This window comes from Bubalus kerabau, chromosome 4 (genome assembly GCF_029407905.1).
Source record: "Bubalus kerabau isolate K-KA32 ecotype Philippines breed swamp buffalo chromosome 4, PCC_UOA_SB_1v2, whole genome shotgun sequence".
Classification (NCBI taxonomy): Eukaryota; Metazoa; Chordata; class Mammalia; order Artiodactyla; family Bovidae; genus Bubalus; species Bubalus kerabau.
In genome coordinates this window covers 40,602,846-40,622,341 of record NC_073627.1, presented here as the reverse complement: position 1 = coordinate 40,622,341, position 19,496 = coordinate 40,602,846, and the positions used below count along the sequence as shown (strand labels likewise).

The window sequence follows — 19,496 nt, the reverse complement described above, 5'->3', positions numbered from 1 at the left end:
CCCACCAGCCCCCGGGGCTTCTTCAGCTCTGTGGCCTTTTAACTGATGGATTTTGGCCACAATGGAGAGGGACGTGTCTTCTATCTAAAAGCTTCCAAAAGCTTCCATTTTCTCTTGTCCCTGTCTATCCACCCTTTTTTCTCCCTCCCTCTTTTTTCATCCTCTGGCCTACCCCCACCACCCCCTAAATTGGTAAAATAAACCCATTAAAAAAAATCTCACTTACCTATTCCACCTGCAGCTCAGAGCAGGATAAAGCCGCTGCCTCCCTTGGGAGTTGGCCTTTTCGGGTTGGCATCAGTCAGCTCTGTTACTGGGTGATTGGCAGAGAGTCCCAGGGCCCTGCCACGTAGCCTGGGGCCCCATCGGCCCTGCCTCAGAGACTCTGACCCAGATAGGCAGGTGGGTGGTTCTTTTTCTCCACTCCCTGCTCACTTACTGGTCTGGAGAGGGACCCAGACAGGACAGGCAGGGGATTGGAGGCCTCAGTAAGCCTTTGAGCGATAGCAGAGCCAGGACGGGCTACTGCAGTGACTGCTGGTCTGTGTGGACCCTGGGCCCCTTGACAGACTCAACCTCCTGCCTGCTGTCCTCTCCTAAGCGACAGTAGGGGTGATTTGTGGGGGTGGGAGGACACCTCCAACCGATAGCTTGTGTTCCTGGCCTAAGCTGACAGCCCACCTGCTGCCCCAACCAGGACACAGCCATGTCCTCTACTCAGCCAGGCAGGAATTTATTGTTCAGCACTGTTGGAGGTGCGGAGGGTCGGGGGTGGCTATAAGGAGATCAGGGTGTGGTCCTTGGAAACCTGCCTGGAGTGTGCCCCGCGAGTGAGAACGGTCCTCACTTGGTGGGACTCGAAAGAGCAGGGGAAAGCAGGTGCACTGATTTCCACGCTTTGCTGTGATACGGCAGAGGTGGGAGGGGTTAGTTGTCCTTTCCTTCATTTATTTTTGAAAAATTGATTTATCTGGCTGCACTGGGTCTTAGTTGCAACATGCGGGATCTTTTTAGTTGTGGTGTGTGGGACCTAGTTCCCCAACCAGGGATCGAACCTGCGCCCCTTGCATTGGGAGTGTGAAGTCTTAGCCACTGGACCACCTGGGAAGTCCCCCTTTCCTTCATTCCTTCCTTCGGTGCACATATAAACAGGAGAGCTCAGCCCACACATCTGGAGTCATTCTTGAGTGTGAGTGCTAATCTCCCCACTAACTCGCTGTGAATCTTTTAGGAAATCCTTCCACCTTCTCCAGACCTCTGCTGACTCATCTATAAGATAAGATATAGAACATCACTCCTCGTCCTGAAGATCTTCACCAAACTGTGCTTGGCAGAGAAAGTGATGATAAACGTCCCCAGTGCAAATTGTTATATGAATGTGAGGTTTTAGCATTGTGCAAATTGTTATATGAATGTGAGGTTTTAGTATTATCAAACAGTTTTGAGGCTTGCGGTGCTCCAGCATTGCCCTGGGCCCCGTGGGCTCTATGGAGGTCACCAAGACTGTCCTCATCCTCAAAGCCCTTCCAACCTCATCTGCAAGTAGACTCGTTTCTTGGAGGAAATGCCTGGAAGGTTCTCATCATGCTTCCTCAGGGGCATTGACCCATCATAGCCCCCAGGCTCTTCAATTCATTGAGCAGATAGTTAGCGAGTGCCTGGAGGAGCCAATGGATGTGCAGGGCCCGATTGGAGGCTGGCATAGGGCCCTGGTGCCCCACTGAGTCTTGAAGCTGTGCCCGGCTCCTCTGGCAGAAAGACCCATGGCAGAAAGTCCTCTGCATGTTGCTCCTCCCATCCCATCACACACACTAAGTTCCAACAGCGCCTGTTTCTCGGATGATTTTCTGGCTGGCCCAGGAGTGGCCTCTTCCTGTCACTCTTAGGTCTGGCCACCTGGGACCAGGAGGAGATCTGGGAAGGGACAGGGGGTCCTGGGCAGGGGCCCTTACTTCTCAGGGGCCTCAGCTGCCTGTCGAGGCTGACTTCATGCCTCCTGGGGAGAATAATGCCCTGTCCGTGGGCAGACCCTCCCAGCGTTATTGACGTTGATGTATCATCCTGTCACTTAAGTGACCAGGGCAGCTGGCAGTGATTCAGCAGGAAGGCTGAAAGAGCAGCCTTTTCTCAGCCCTGATTCCCTGCGGCAGATGCTGCATCTGATCCCCGGGGCCTTGCGTGCTCTGGTTTGATGGGTTGCATCAGAAGAGCAGAGAGCCGAGGTGGGAGGGCCCCTCCCCGCCCCCAGTCCACTTCATGAGATGCCTCTGGATCCTCTGAATTTGTTCCCAGTGAGTTTCTATTAATATTGACGACAAAATGTGAAACTCAGAATGATCGCCTCTCACTTGCGGAGTCCTTTGAAACAATCTATAATAGATTATGTATATTTAGAGGGATATTTTGGTAGACATTTAGCAAATGAAAAGTAACTTTCTCTTAAGAGGATACTCATCTTAGGCCCCTTTCCTAAGCAGCATTGTGTCTGAACCCCAGGTTGTTGTAGGAGAGAACCTCAGGGCTCTTGAACTACCTTTTCCCCAGCAGAACGTTTAATGAATGATCTCAGTGCCCTGGCGGCCAGCTCTCAGAGGCCAGGGCTGTGGGGCTGCAGGGGTGAGGAGCAGCATCAATGCTGAAGACCTCCAAAGCAGGAGCGCGACAGAGGGGAGCCATCCAGAACTTGCCGTCCAGGGTCCCTTAGAATCCCAGCTTTGCCACTTACTTGCTGTTGGGCTTTTCGCAAGTCACTTAACCTCTCTGAGTCTCAGTTCTTCCTCTGTAAAATGACAGAATAAACCTGTATCTATCCCTTAGGAATAGGTGAAATGAAATAATGCGTCTAAGGATCTTCACATAGAACCAAGTACATCTTAGCTGGTAGCATGAGGATGAGGATACTGATGAAGGATGCTTCTTTGATGTCCACTGTCCCTGTCCAGAGAAGGAATCCAAGGTCAGAAACAGAATCAGTCACCAGGGAATGACATGAGCGGAGTAACACATCAAACTAGTGGGGAATGGGTCAATTGTGTCTCAAGACTCTTGAGCAGGGCACTGAGGTCAGTTGAAGCCACAATATTGAACAAACCGGATTACAATGGAGACAGTAGCCTCCTACCCCATGCTGCTCCAACTTAACTCTCTACTCTGAAGGTGTGTGAGTTCCCTTGTTTTCTTATTCTTATTTACTTGGCCATGCCACGTGACATGCGGGATCTTAGGTCCCCAACCAGGGATCGAACCTGTGCCCCCTGCATTGGAAGTGCAGAGTCTTAACCACTGGACCACCACCAGGAAGTCCCTCTTATTCATTCTTGAGTTCATTTAGTGCCAGCTGCTATGCTTGAGGTGGGCTGGTAGGCAGGGTACCTGTGAAAGGGCCACACAGGGGTGGCTCATCATGGCCTTCTGTTCTCACTAATTCAGAAGAGGGGCCTAGCCTGGGAAGTGGGTTCCTGCTCATCACTTGGGGCTCTTGGTTATCCAGGGTGCTCCAGGCTGCCAAGCTCTTTTTTTGAACCTTCCAGTCATAGAATACTTGCAAGGATCACACCCAGATCCCAGGATTACCCTGGAGGCTCTCATAATTATCCTTCCTTTCCTAGTGCCCACTGCTGGGAGAAGGCCAGAAGGTTTGATATCCCTGGGTTTGGTTCATCTGCCTGGGCTCTGTAGGCTAGGTTAGAGCATGTTGTTGGTAAAATGAGATTGTAGCCCTTGCTTCTGTGGGCTGAGTCAGCTATGGGTGATTACTCGGCCCCAGGTGGATCCTCCTTGCCCTGAACATTCATCTCCCAGTGATGCAGGAATGAGGGAGGGCCATGTGTCTTGTCTCAGTCCTGGAAAATAGCTCCGAGTGTTTGTTTTTTCTAATGAGTGAAACTTTCAGATAGGGAATAACATTATTAATTGAAGATATACATACTCTGAAATACTATGAGCTCTCCCCCTTGAGACTATCATTTAGTTTGAACCAGTGATGAAAATCCTTAATCTAATCCTTAATCCTAATCCTAACCAAGTAATAACTTCTTCAGAAGAGTTAAGAATTAAGAGGCAGAGTCTTCTTCAGACTCTGCTTAATTAAGAGGCAGAGTCTTCCCAGGTGGTCCAGTGGTTAAGAATCCACCTGCCAATGCAGGGGACATTGGTTTGACCCCCTCACCTGGAAAGAGTCCACATGTCTTGGGTCAGCTAAGCCCATGCACTGCAGCTACTCAAGTCTGCATGCCCAGAACCTGTACTCTGCAACAAGAGAAGCTACCACAGTGAGAAGCAAACTGCAATCAGGGAGTAGCCCCGGCTCGCCATAGCTAGAGAAAACCTGTGCACAGCAATGAAGACCCAGTGCAGCCAAAAATAATAAATAAATAAAAATTGTAAAAATGTTTAAAAAATAAAGAGGCAGAGTCTTGGAATGATGGATTAGCTGAGAGGCTGGTATGCTCTGTGATCGGGTGACTTCCAATGCTGACAGACTGTTGGGTGGTTTAACACACCCCTGTGCAGGGAACTCTGGAGGTGGGTGGGTTGGTGGGGATGCCTCTTCTTTCCCAGGTCTTACCAGGAATTCAGTAAAGACCTGTGGTCCCTTAGTAAGCAATGTATCCATCCATTATCACCATTTTTTTGTTGTTGTTCGATTCAATAGTCCATGTTTACTTATTATAATTGTGTAAATATTATTTATTGTTGAGCCAAGGAGGGTGCTATAAATGTGTGTTCCTTCTTGTATAACCTTGTATTTTTCCTAGGGTTAATGATTAACTCATGTTTCCCCCATTTGTGTAGTTTTCTATGTACCTTTTTCCATTTTCTATTTTTATTTTTTCTACCATAATTCCTTTAATAGCATTTTTCCCCTCACCAAACGCTTATACCCATTGGACATCCTGGCAGTTATATCTAACAGGAAATGGTTCAAGGTGGTAATTTTGGGGGGCTTTTTCATATTTCAGAATATCTTTGTTCTACTCTCAAAGTTGCTTGATAGTTTGCCTGGGTATAAAATAGTAGGTTGAAAATAATATTCCTCCAGAGTTTTGAAGGTATTGTATCATTGTGTATACCAGATTCTGGAACTGCTGTTGAGAAGTCTGATGATGTACTGATTTACATTCCTTTGTATGTGGTGTGTTTTTACATTTTCTTTCTGGAGGCGTTGAGGGTTTTTCATTTACCCAGGCATTCTGAAATGTCCTGACAATATTTGGGGTGGACCCTTGGTCATTTGCTGTGCTGACTGAGATTCAAGTCCTTCCTTCAGTTCTGGGAAGTGTGCTTGTACTGATTCTCTGATAAGTTTCTCCTTTTAAGATGAAACAATAACCATTTACAAATTTATTTATCTTTTTTTTTTTTTAGACTTTTAATTTTGTGTTGGAGTATGGCTGATTAACAATGTTGTGATAGTTTCAGGTGGACAACAAAGGGACTCAGCCATACATCTACACATATCCGTTCTCCTCCAGGCTGCCACATAGCCTTGAGCAGAGTTATCCATTTTAAATATAGCAGTGCATACATGTCCATCCCAAACTCCCTAACTATTCCTTTCCCCCACCCTTCCCCCTGGCAACCATATGTTTGTTCTCTAAGCAACAACCATTTTATTATGCTCCAATTCTATGGGTTAGGGTTTCAGGTAGGGCACATTGGTGATGGATGGCTTATCTCTGCTCCACAGAGTTTGATACCTCATATGTGGGTGGCTCAGATGGATGGAGGTGATTGGGATGCTCAGCTGGGGCCATATGTCTTGAACCTTGGTTCTGGTTTGATTCCTTGGTACTTTTCATGGCATCTGCTGGGGCTGAAATGTCCAAGATGGTTTCTTCACTTGTATGGACTGAGATGTCTGGGACATCTGAGTGGGCTGGGTGTCTCTCCATGCAACCTCTCCATCTGTTAACCATAGCTTGGCAATCTCAGGATAGTCAGGCTTCTTACATGCTGCCTTGCTTTCCCTAGAGCAAATGTTCCTAGAGATTGCGATGGAACCTTCAAGGGTTCCTATGACTCAGCCTTGGAAGTTAAGTAATATTACTTCTTTCTCGGTCTGTCAGTCCAAACTGAGTCACAGGGCCAGCCCAGATTCCAGGCGGAAGCCGGGAGGGTCCAAGTGCATTAATACCAAGAGATACACTCATCAGGAGGCCACCTTTGGAGACTAGCTGCCACAACTCCGCTCTTCTATATTCCTCTTCCTTTTGGGAAGGTATCGGATCCTCTGATGTTTTTACATTTTCTCTTTTACTTTCTATATTTTTATCTTTTTGTCCTACTTTTTGGAAGACTTCCTCAACTTAGCCTTCCAATCATATTTCTCTTTTCTAAGATCTCTTTCTTTCCTGATCATTCCATCTTTATAGCATTCTTTCCTTGTGTTGTGCATATGAACTCTTGTCTGATAGCTGAGACTACTGCTTTACAGCATATTTGGAAGTTTCCACTGGTTCCTTGCCTTGTCTGTTTCTTTCAGGTTCCACTTGTTTATTTGGATGTCTCTTGCTTGTGTTGGGGGACTTCCTCAAAAGTCTAGCCATCCTTAGCTGTACCTCGGTCGTCAAAGTGAGGTACTGAAAGTGGGTTAGAAGCCCTGTGTTCTCGGGCTGGCATGCCACCTGGGGGCTTCCATGCAGGGTGATAACTGGGTAGCAAGCTGCCCTTTCCACTGGGGGAACTCAGATGTTGTCTTTTCTCAGGGATGGTTCAGTTTCTCATGGTGGTGGCAGTTGGTGAGGTCATGTGGTTGGTGAGGAAGTGAAAGGTTGGGGTCCAAAGACTTTGTGTTTCAAGTATCAGACATTAGCCCAGGTCATCCATCCCCCATCCTTCTTCCAGGAACTTGTAATCTCTTCTGGGCTGAATTTTCCTCTTCTGTTGCATTTGCTTTTGTCATTTCACACTTTTTAAGGGGCTTCCAGAAGAAGCAAAATAAATGCATGTGATCAGTCTGATATGTTCATCATAAAGTCTCAGCAGGCTTAAGAGTATATCTGTCTCAGGAAGGAGAAATATCATGTGATAACCCATATATGTGGAATCTAAAAAGATATGATACAAATGAATTTATTAAACAGGAAGAGATTCAACAGGCTTAGAGAATGAACTTATGGTTACCAGGGGAAAGGATGAGGGCGAAGGGATAGTTACTGAGTTTGGGATGGACGTGTACACTCTGCTATATTTAAAATGGATAACCAACAAGGACCTCTTGTATAATGCATGGAACTCTACTTAATGTTATGTGGCAGCCTGGATGGGAAGGGAGTTCAGGGGAGAATGGATACATGTATATGTGTGGCTGAGTCCCTTTGCTCTTCACCTGAAACGATCACAGCATTGTTGATCAGCTATACCCAATACAAAATAAAGAGTTAAAAAAGAGTATATCTGTCTCTATCTCTACATCTATATCCATATTTCTGTCCATCTCTCCTAAAAGAAGTGAGAGAGAACTGCTTAAAAATTATTTTTTACTGTGACACGGTCCTGTGTCCAAACTGAGTCATGAAATAAGCACCCACGAACTTGCTTATCTGGGTCAAGAAATACTCACTGCTTGGGAAATGCTGATATTCTGTGCCTTTGTGACTCCATGGCTTTATGATTTTGATTCTGAAGCTGTCTGGGGCCATGACCTTGTGAGCTGGCTGCCTCTGCTGTGACCATGATGTAGCTCCCTCAGTTGAGACCAGGCAGCGCCAAGCAGAACCGCTGACCACGTGAGCGCAGCTGCTCACTCAGCAGTTTTCAAGCGATGCAGTGCGTGAGGGGCGGGATGACACGGCAGGTAGATTATCTCCTCAGCGCTTTGGAAATAGAGCCTCTTGGATGACGGGGTGACTTGCCCACCATTGACTCCTTGGCACTTGCCCTTCCCTTGGCTTTCAAACTCCATCTGGGCATGGTCCTCCCTCTCATCTCTCCTTTGCTGTCCTGCTGAGGGCTTCTGTTCTTTTTGCCTTTTCAGCCCTGCTTGTCCTCCCTGGGGGCCTCCTCTCCTCCTGTGGCCTCTGCCTCTGTTCTCCTTACACCTGTCTCTCTGTTTAGGCTGCACTTCTTTTCTGATCTAACCTGGGGCTCCCAGGGGCTCCTGAGCTACAGAATGGATGCTTTATCTTCCGCCTCTGCAAACCCAGCTCTCTTCCTCCATCTGTGTCGTGAGGCATCACTCATTCAGTTCTCTGCTACCCAAGTCTTTGCACATTTTCGGCTGTCTCTTCCTTCTTTCTCAGTCACCAGGTGCTCTTCACTTTGCTTCTGAAATCCTGATGGATATGACCCTTTCATTTCTTTTTTGTGACTGTAAGCAGTGGAGCCCCTCCCTCTCTGGTCTTCCCTGCGCCCCTCCCCTTCCGGTCACTGCATCCTCCTCTGCTCCCTGGAGCCCTCCAGCAAAGCCCTGCAGGGCAGCCGCCTGCCTTCCACCTCCACGCTCCCCTCTGCCCATGAGGCAGAGTTCAGATTGCTCAGTGCCTGTTCCCCAAACCACCTTCACTGCTTCTGTCATGTCAGTGTGACACCTGTATCTGTTACTTACTAGTTGTCTTGACTGGCTTAGTTTTAAAATCTTGAATGAACTCGTTTTAGAAGGCAATGTTATGTCACTACCATAAAAAGAAGATTAGGGTGGCCTGCCACAAGTAGAAGGTCAGTGTAAAAGGTCATAAGGGACAGTTACAATAAAGAGTGCCCCAGATCACCTTGGGTGCCCGCAGGGAGGCGTGCCCCCAACTCTGAGCAAGTGTACTGAGAATGCTCTTCATGAGTGGGCTGCCGCTTTTGCAGGCAGTCTGGTTGGCACAGTGGTATACATCGTGGACTGTGGAGCCAGACTGCGTGGGTCTAAGCTTTGCTGCTTCCCTGCTCTGGGACCCTGGGCGAGTAACTTAAGCTCTCAGAGTCTCAGTTTCTCCATCTGTGAAGTGGGGTTAATGATATTTGCTGCAGAGGGTTTTGTTCGTATGAAGTGAGAAAGGATATGTGGGTCATTTTCAACAGTACCCCGTAGATGATAAGCCCCAAGGACTGCTTGCTGGTTTTCACTCTTCCTTTATGGGGGCCTGCTAAGCGCCAGCGGTGTGTTTCTTCTGAGGCTCCATAGTCTCCCGGCTTCCCCTCCTCTGTGCTTCTGTTCAGGGCCTTTCTCCTTTCTCTTTCTCTCCCAGGCAGATGCTGGCTCTTCCCTCCATGTCTGGCTCGGCTGTCACCTCCTCCGTTACCTTAGCTGATCTCCCAAGGAGACCTGGCCCCCTCTTCCCAGTGTCCCCACAGCACTTTGTTCTATGTCTGTTTTAACCTGTAACCCACAGCACACATTTGGCAGAAGGGTCTTTCACGTGGGTGCGCTGGGCCTTCAGGATGGCTTCTGCATTTTCACTTCTCCCGCCTGGATTGTCTTCTCAGATGCTTGTAAATAATCCTGACATCGCCACCCGCACTGAGACACAATCCACCTTTGGTTCATAGGAGCTCAAGCTTAAAGGCCATGGAGGGTGCTGGCCCGTGTTCTCCTTTCAGATTATAGATCTTGGGCTGGGCAGAGCTGGCTTTCCCTTTGTGACCGAGAGGAGCCATGGAACTGGCGTAGGAGATCTTGGGGTGGAGGCCCAACTCTCCAATTTTCTGGATCCGTGAGCCTCAGGCCCACACAGAACCCCTCTGAGTCTCCGCTTACTCATGCGTGAACCCGCCGGCACCAGTCGGGTCTAAAGCTTGTCTGTTCAGTAAAGGCATGTTTTCCCAGGAGTGTGGAGGTTTGCCCGTGTGGGCGGGTTGGTCCATCAGCGCTGAGCTGTCATGCCGGGGTGGAGGGAGGCTGCGTCACCCACCCCCGCCGGCCGGGAGCCATGGCCGATCCTCATGGCTGGTTTGCCCTGTCGTGTGTTCGTCTTGGTGCCTGCCCTTTCTCCTACCACTGGCTCAATGCAGGGATTCACAGGCCTCCTGGAAAGAGCAGTGCCATCCTCTCCCTACATGCCCAGAGAGAAGCCAGCGTGTTCCCTGCAGCTGCACACAGGGAGCTTCGCCCAGGCTTCCCCTGGTCCCACGTGGCGGGCCTGCGGTTGAGTCACACCGGGCACACCTCCTGCACACCCGCACACCAGCATCTCCGGGGCCCCTGCTCAGCCCCTACCTCGCACGGGGCCCTGGCACTCGTCCTTTACACACGTTTGTCCAGGAACCAGCCATGTTTGGTTCCTCGGGTTCTTCCTGAGATGTCGTGACCTGCTCACCTCCCACACTCGTGCTAAGGGGACTGGGGAGCCGTGCCTCTTCCCAGAAGAAGAGAGAGGCTGGCCGTGGGGCTTGGGCATCTCCTTCTGCCTCTTTGGGCCTCAGAGTCCTTGTCACCATGGTTAAGTGGTAGGGTAGCTTCTCTTAGTTTCTCCCTGGGCTGGTGGTCTCTGCATGGACCCTGGGGTTGGATGGGCACCGTGGGATGAAGTGAGTGTTGTACTCCCTGGGGGAGTTTTACATCTTCAAAGGTCCAGAGGTGTGCTTGACTCTCCTGGCTCTTCTCAGAGTATGCCCAGGGATGGGATGTGTCACTAAAGCCAGCCTGCCAGGTGCTGACAGGTGAGCAACACCTGCTCTTTCCCAAGGGGCTCTCAGAGGGGGATGGGGACTCAACCTCTCCACAGTTGGAGCCTCTCATTCCTGAATCCTGTACCTGCTTCCCCTCCTCTGCCCCCGGCCTGTTCTGCTGGGCTGGCGTCCTTCTCCCCTTCTACATCAGCCTCAGCACAGCGCAAACAGTAACATCCTCACCTCCAGCCTGTGCCCCAGGGCCTTGGAATCAAGCCTTGTGCACAAACCCAGGACCTGGAGGTCCACACACAGTGGCTGGACGCGCCTCCAGGTTCCCCCAGGTTTGAAGCAGGCCTTCCTGCCCCCTCTCTGCCCTCTGATTGACTCTCTGCTTTGGTGCTCCACCCACCCAAGGCCATTCCTCTGACTCAACTGAGGGCAGCTTTGGCAATGCCATTGGTGGCCAGGAATTACATTTTTGCCATGTACCACGCACTGAGCTAAGTGCTTTCCAGGCCTTATTCAAACCATCCAAGGGGGCAAATATTATACCATTTTACAGATGAGGAAGCTGAGGTGGGGTCAGGCGAAGTAACCTGGTCAAACCCACACAGCATGCCAGGGGTGGCGCTGGAATTCAGATCTAGGTCTATTGGGCCAGAATGTCCCCCATGTAGGTTCACTGTGCACATTGCCCACCTGCCTCCCTTGAGGTTGGAGCCTGACCCTCTACTCCAGTATCTGCCAGGCTATCCTGCCATGATGGACAGAAGTTCTCAGACATGTTTCCCAACCACGGGGACTCCCCAGCACCACTGGTCACTGGAATGAGGGCTACATGATTGTGTCACTGACCTTGGGTCTCTGCAGACAGCAAAGTGGGTTCCACCCCCAGCCCACACCTAGCCTGGTCTCTGTTCGACTCCCCGCTCGGCCTGGCTTGTCCAGTGACCACGCAGTTTTCTGCCAGTACGAAAGACCAAGACTCTAGTCATATTGAGGAGTTGAGTGCAATTTTACGAGTCCTGTGGAGGGAACAGGAGTTGGAGTTAGCCTGCTTGTTCTGTAGAGAGGAAAACAGATACCAAGACTGAGGTTTCCAGTGTGTCAGGGTTAGAGCTGGTGGGAGCCAGTCCTGGCTTCTAATTCCCTTTTCTTTCCATTGTGTCTTCTTCTTACGATGATTTCTCTGGAAGTTTTTGAAAAAATTTGTGTTATGTTATTTCCTATTGTTTATGGTCTAGTTGGTTATGCAGGATTGTGGAAGTGTGAAAAGTTGGAACTCTAAAACTCTCTCCTAAGGTGTTAAGCACTGTGTTGCAAGAATCAGTACTGAAGGATGCTGGGAATGGAGAGAGAAACATTGCTTTCAGTAGGTGGGACTGGTCAGGAAACCACACACAGCGTCTTTATCATGGCCAGAAAGCTAGAATCTGCATACCGTCTGGGGCCCCGGGGCCATCAAAAGGCAGCCAGAGAAGAAAATTAAGCAGGACAAGTGACTGAAATAGAACCCATTCAGCCTCTTCACTCTTATTTCTTTCTAAAAAAATTGAAATATAATTTATATTCCATGAAATTCATCCTTTTAAAGTGTGCGATTCAGTGATTTTTAGTATTTTCACAAAGCTCTGCAACCATCCCCACTGCATAGTTCCTGGACATTTTTATCACCTCAGAGTAGAAACCATGTACCCATGAGCAGAGCCTCCCCATCCCTTCTCCTTTTGCCCCGACCCTTGCAACTACTCATCTGCTTTCTGTCTCTGGATTTGCCTATTTTAGATATTTCCTATAAATGGAATCATGCAACGGGTGGCCTTTTGTTTCTGGTTCCTGTTAGTTAGCATGCCTTTGAGGTCCGTCCATGTCATAGCATGGATCGGTGCTTCACTCCTTTTTATGGCTGAGTAATATTCCACAGTGTGGAAGGACCGTGTTTTGGTTGTTCATTCTTCCGCTGATGGACGCTTGAGTTATTTTCGTCTATTTTGTGATAAAGTGTATCATTGCCTTTGGTTTGATTTTCCTGGGAATCTCTGCATAGCAGCCAGCTGTCTGCATCTCTCTAGGTTGGCTACTTGGAAAGCAAGAGAAACCAGGATGGAACTTGGGAGGGGGGCTGTGGAGCTGGAGTAGTGGTCGATGCCGACAAGGGAGTATGTTGGTTTGGGAGAAGCTCTGTGCCAGGGGGAGGGCTTAAACCTGGCCTCAGAGCTACCTGCCGCTACAGGGTTTTTTTTTCCCCTGTTGTTGATTATTAACCGATTGTTATGACCCTGGTGGTAGATCCCTGGGGCTAGAACTGGTGCTTATTTGAGATGCCAGAGATGTTTTCAAAGATGTGTAAACAGCCCTGGACCCTTGCTTCTCTCTTTTCACTTAGTAACCTGATCACCATTGTATGAATTATAGTAATAATGGTCTCCATTTGTATCAGATCAGATCAGATCAGTCACTCAGTCATGTCCGACTCTTTGCGATCCCATGAATCGCAGCACACCAGGCCTCCCTGTCCATCACCACTCCCGGAGTTTACTCAAACTCATGTCCATCGAGTCAGTGATGCCATCCAGCCATCTCATCCTCTGTCGTCCCCTTCTCCTCCTGCCCCCAATCCCTCCCAGCATCAGGGTCTTTTCCAATGAATCAACTCTTTGCATGAGGTGGCCAAACTTCCTATTTTATTTCGCAGCCATTATGGCAACCCACTCCAGTATTCTTGCCTGGAGAATCCCACGGACAGAGGAGCCTGGTGGGCTACAGTCCACAGGGCTGCATAGAGTCAGACATGACTGAACATTCTCATCCCATCTTTGCAGAGGAAGGAAGTGGGGCACAGAGAGATGAGGTAACTTCACCAAGGTCACACAGTGGGGTAGCAGGTAGAGACAAACTTGAGCCCGGGAATCTCTTGATTCTTAGTGTAGGTTGCCTTTCATAGAAATGTGGGAGAGGCGAACTGCAGTGGCTGCAGATGGTCAGGGGCAGGGCCACTGGAGGCCAGAGGCGAGGACCTGGGGGCCCTTGGCCTGGGGGGCTCTGCCCAGTTCCCCGTGACCAGCCCTATCTGGGTGAATCATCCCTGTGGTTTCTCCTCTTCCTCTCCTGGCTCTTTGATCATTTCCTCCTGAGACTTACATTTGACTGAAGCCAGCTAGGGCCTCCCTGGTGGCTCAGTCAGTAAAGAAACCCCTTGCCATGCGGGAGACCTGGGTTGGGAAGATCCCCTGGAGGAGAGCATGGCAACCCACTCCAATATTCTTGCCTGGAGAATCCCCATGGACAGAGGAACCTGGTGGGCTACCATCCATGGGATTGCAAAGAGTTGGACACGACTGAGTGACAAAGCACAGCACAAAGCCAGCTAGGACCCTCCCTTCCCTGGGTCTCCCTGAGCCTTCCCAGCTGGGAAAAGAATCCCAAAGTAGAGGACCAGGCAGCTCTGGGCAGGGGGATGCTAAGTGGGCAACATCTCCAGGACCCCCAGAGGTTCTCCTGACCCGCCCGTTCACACCTGCTCTGACCACCCTTCTCTTTTAGCTGCGCATGAAATGTCCCTCCTTCCCTCCTCTGCCTCCATCACCAACCCCGCCTCTTGTGGGTCCCTTTGTGGGTCTGGGACCCCACCACCTTAGGGCTGCCTGTGAACTGGCTTGGCTGGAGAGGCAGTTTTCAACCTCACTGCCATGACACGTGTCAAGATCACTGTGGGTTACAAGAAAGTCATTACAAAGAATAATGAGGATACCACTTCTGCTAATAGTTTACCTTTGGCTTATTGTACATTAGAACAGATTCAAGGTTATCGCTTGATATAATCATGTCACTTTCACCACCTGGTCTGTGTGATATGTTTGCCTGAGAAAGGGCTGGAATTGCACTGAGCACCATGTTCTTACTCTGCCTTATCTTAGCACCAGCTGGTGGTGAGGCTGGGCCTGGCTGTCCTTGGAAGGGTGGCTCACACACAAATGTCATTGGTGGTGAAGGCTGGGGCAGGACCAGGTTGAGCCCAGCTGACCATAGCAAGGGGAGTGAGGCTGAAGCAGGGATTTCACCCTTTTTGTTTTTGGTCCTCTGGTTACAAAGCCAAGGCTAGGACATGGAGCTTGGGCAGTGTATTTTTTTCTGAGGGCTGTTCTAACTGAGTACCACAGGCCAGGCAGTTTAAAACAACAGATATTCATCTCAGTTCCAGAGGTTAGAAATCCGAAATCAAGGTGTCAGTGGGGCCATGCGCCTCCTGAAGCCTCTGGGGAAGAATCCTTTCTTGGCTCTTGTAGCTTCTCATGGTGGTCTGCAGTCCTTGGCAACTCTTGGAGTTCCAGCTGCTTCACTTCAGCCTCTGTCCCTGTTGTCACATGGCATCTCCCCGTGTGTCTGTGTCTTCTTGTGGCCACCTTCTCCTCTTCTAAGTATACTGGTCATATTGAATTAAGGAGTCATCCTAATGACCTCAGCTTAACTTCACTACATCTGCAAAGACCCTGCTGCCGCTGCTGCTAAGTTGCTTCAGTCATGTCCGACCCTGTGTGACCCCATAGATGGCAGCCCACCAGGCTCCCCCGTCCCTAGGATTCTCCAGGCAAGAACACTGGAGTGGGTTGCCATTTCCTTCTCCAGTGCATGAAATCGAAAAGTGAAAGTGAAGTCGCTCAGTCGTGTCCGACTCTCAGCGACCCCATGGACCGCAGCCCACCAGGCTCCTCTGTCCATGGGATTTTCCAAGCAAGAGTACTGGAATGGGCAAAGACCCTATTTCGAAACAAAGTCACCTTCATTTGTGGGTTAAGACTTGAAAATATCTTTGAGTTCACAGTTCAACCCCTCACTAGCACTTGTTGTTTTTCCCTTTTTTTGGAGGATAGTTGCTTTACAGTGTGGTGTTGGTTTCTGCCTTACAACAGTGTGAATCAGCCGTAAGTGTACACATGTCCCCTCCCTCTGGAACCTCCCTCCCATGCCCACCGCATCTCGCCCCTCTATAGGTCTTCACAGAGCACTGAGTTGAGATCCCTGTGTTATCCATCGGCTTCCCACTAGCTATCTGTTTTACGTATGGTAATGGATTGAGGGCAGGAGGAGAGGGGGACGACAGAGGATGAGATGGCTGGATGGCATCACTGACTCGATGGACGTGGGTTTGGGTGAACTCCGGGAGTTGGTGATGGACAGGGAAGCCTGCATGCTGCGATTCATGGGGTGGCAGAGTCAGACACGCCTGAGCGACTGAGTGGCACTGAGTGTAGATGTGTCGGTGCTGCACTCTCGGGCCGTCTCACCCTCTCCTTCCCACACTGTGTCCACAAGTCTGCTTTCTATGTCTGTGTCTCTATTCCTGTCCTGTAAACAGATTCATTGGTACCATTTTTCTAGATTCCACATATTTGTGTTAATATATATTTGTTTTTCTCTTTCTGACTTACTTCACTATGTAACAGGCAGTTAGCTCTTAAATACATACTTTGGCTCCTAGAGGGAGAGCTGAAGTGGAGAGTAGGGTTGGTGCAGTGTGGCCCGTCCCCTCCCATAAGAGCCACTCCAAGCCTTCTAGGTACCAAGGCGGGTAGATTCTAATTGTAGCCATTGGCGCCGATGTGTTCTGGGTTCTGATCTTTTTGAGGGCAGTGGTCATGCCTTCTGCCCAGCCAGGTGTCCCCTCTGGAGTCTGGGATGGCGCCCTGGAGCTCACAAAAGGCTGATAGCCACGGATGCTCCTTCCTGCTCCAGCAGCTTCCAGCTCTAGGCATCATTTGGGAAATCACACTGGCAGATGCCCTGTGCTCCCCACCTAATAGTCCTCACCACTCCCTGGAGACTCGTCCAGGGAGAACAGGCTGGCTCAGGGTGGTAAAGAATCCACCTGCAATACAGGAGACCTGGGTTCAATCTCTGGGTTGGGAAGATCCCCTGGAGAAGGAAATGACAACCCACTCCAGTATCCTTGCCTGGAGAATTCCATGGACAGAGAAGCCTGGCAGATTACAGTCTGTGGGGTCACGAAGAGTTGGCAGATGCCCCGTGCTCCTCACCTAATAGTCCTCACCACTCCCTGGAGACTCGTCCAGGGAGAACAGGCTGGCTCAGGTGGTAAAGAATCCACCTGCAATGCAGGAGACCTGGGTTCAATCTCTGGGTCGGGAAGATCCCCTGGAGAAGGAAATGACAACCCACTCCAGTATCCTTGCCTGGAGAATTCCATGGACGGAGAAGCCTGGCAGGTTACAGTCTGAGGGGTCACGAAGAGCTGGACATGACTGAGCACCTAACACATGGGAGAGGGACTCAGCCCACCAGGGTTGGGTATGGAGCCCTTTGCCTGGAGTTCAGAGACCCAGGTGATAATCTTATCTGCTCTGGTTCCCAATGTACGGAGAGAACTGCACAGTGTGACTGTGTATAAAGGGTCCCCTGACCACTGATATTAAAAACCTGTTGGCATGGCCCTGCTCTAGGGTTTGTTTCTGGAGAACCAGGGTGGCAGTTGGCCAAGTGTGCCCACAAACCATCCCCAGCAGAGTGAGCCAGGGGTCCTCAGCTGACCTCACACAATCCTGTAGACTCGGAGTGGTAGCTTGACTCCCCTCCCTTCCCTGCATGGTTCTCCCTTCCAGGCTGCCTGTCCCACCAAGGAGCTGCCCTGTCCATCTCCATCTCAGGGGATCTGAGGGTGATGCTCCTCTTCCCTGAGCATCCTTCCTCCTCTTCCCTTTCCCTCCTGGGGCTCAGGCCCATTGAGGGGGAGCAGGGGCTTCTTGGAGAGGGTAGAGTGGCTGGAGGAAGCGAGCTTGTTCCCAACCCAGCTCTGTTGGATCCACAGGCAGGCGAGGGCCAGAGCAGGAGGGCACTGTCCACAATGGTGACACCTAAGGCCTTAAAAGGAAGGGGAGGCTGGTGACTCTGAGCAGCAGAAGGAGCTGCGTCCGTTCCATTGTGTGTGAGCGTGTGCATGCACAGACACAGGTGTTGAATGTTGGCCCTTTGGTTCTTGCCCTAGTTACAGTCTGGATCAGGAGGGAGGGGACCCCGCTCTCCAATTATCAGCATGAGCCCCAGGTCCAGGAAGAAAGGAGGAAGGAAGGCAGATGGAGGAGCCGAAAGGGGGATTGGCAGGGATGAGGTTAACAGGGTCACAAGGATCCTCTGTGAAGCCAGCTGTTCACTCAGCCTGCTTACCTGGCATCCTGGAGGATGGGCTTCGGGGATGGGTGGGGGGTGTGCCGGGGAGCTGGGTTTGCCTGGCTGAGGGGGGCCGGCCTGGGCTGGTGTCTGAGCCCCGGGGCCAGGGTTTCCTCTGGAAAGATGGAGGGCGGGGCTCTGTAGGGAATGTGGCTGCTCTCATGAAGGGGACTCGGGGTTGGAGCTGTCTCCCCTTTGGCAGGACATGGACTGGAACAAAGTTCAGAAGCGTTTTCTCCAGGTGGCGGTGGGCGTCCTTTGGTCATTTAAGTGGGACCAAGTTGGGGTCTGACTCCTGGCTGTGTCAGGGTGGGGCTCTGGAGAAGGAAACAGTTGCAGAAGTGGGGGCTTTGTGGCTCAGTCCAGTCTCCTTTGGCTCTTAGTACCGTCCTAGGAGATAGCCGGGGCATGTCCTGGACAGCAGAGTCCCTTGTCCGGGGAGTCCCCCAGTTCTGCCCAGCTGGCCCTGTTGTGTAACCGTCGCTCCGAACGAAGGCTTATCCATGGCACACACTCTCCCTGCTGATTGGACTGTCAACCAGCACTCCCTGGTCACCAGCAAGGGCCAGATGGAAAGTGGGGAGCGTGTGAGAGCAGCGGACTTGTCGCAATTGTGTTGTCATGGAGACACAACTCTGTTTAGCTGCCTTTCCATGGTCCTAGCCCACATGGACTAAAATAAGTCTTACCTGCAGCTTACACAGCAGGCAGCCCTGTCTTTTCAAAGTCAGCTGTCTGACCAGGATGTGTGTGTGTGTGTGTGTGTGTTTAGGGACAGTGGGCCCCCCAGGGAGGATGAATTGAAAATGTTTACCCCCTCTTCTTTTTTTCCTTCCCAGTCCCATGTCTCTTTAGCCTCATGGCACTCAGACCTCAGCATCACAGTCACCTGGAGAGCTTGTTAAAACACTGATTCCTGGGCCCCGCCATTGGAGAGTCTGGTGTGCATCTGAGAATTGTCTTTCTAACAAGTGACATTGATGCTGTGGGTGCAGGGGGTCACTCTGGGAGTAAGCTCTGCCTTAGATTTGAGTGCATCCCAGCCAAGAGGCACACTGACTCTATTTTCTGCACATGTCAGCCTGTGTCCTTAAGCCTAGCTGCTGATAGAGGAGAGGGAGGAGGTGCAGACAGGCCCCTGCTCACTTCTGACCTCTTACGTGTTCTGTGGTCTCCTCACAGGAAGCAGGAGCTGGCCAACAGCTCGGATGTGACCCTCCCAGACCGGCCACTGTCCCCTCCTCTCACGGCGCCTCCCACCATGAAGGTAAGAGGCTTTGGGCTGGTAAGTGGGGAGGGGACGTTGCGGGGGGTGGGGGGGGCCTTCTTGCTTTGGCCCCAGGCCCAGCTGCTTCTGTCCCCTCTGTGAGGGCCATGGAGCCTCCCCACACCTCTGGATGCAGTGTCCACTTGAGATTACCAGTGCGGGAGGAAGGTGTGACTGTGAGATACAGGGGTGTCAGGGGGCAGTGAGGAACTAGACTGGGGTTGACTGCGGTGGGCAGGATGCCTGGTGATTGGGGAGGGGCCTTGTGGATCTGTTGATTCTGGAGCAAGGGGCCCAGGCGGGGCACTTACACGGGGACACTCAGAATGTGGCCGGGTGCCTTATGGGGTCACCTTCAGAAGGGCTGCCTGGGGGTGGGGAAGGAGGGGTCCTGTGGGCTGGGACCCTCCTGGGACTTGGATGACTCTTGTATGCTGGTCAACCTGCCTCTGACTGGCCCTCCTAGGTAGCTCTGTCACCCAGTCTCTATGGAGGGTTGCCCTGGCGG

At 50.9% G+C, this 19,496-nt stretch overlaps 1 protein-coding gene across 1 annotated transcript in view; it reads left to right on the top strand.

Moving 5' to 3' along the window:
- Positions 1–19,496, top strand: part of RAP1GAP2 (RAP1 GTPase activating protein 2) — a 144,058-nt gene that overhangs the window by 21,507 nt on the left and 103,055 nt on the right. Inside the window, exon 2 of the mRNA XM_055576903.1 lies at positions 18,904–18,988. Within this exon, the coding sequence (XP_055432878.1) occupies positions 18,904–18,988 (85 nt within the window). The remainder of the gene's footprint in view (positions 1–18,903; positions 18,989–19,496) is intronic.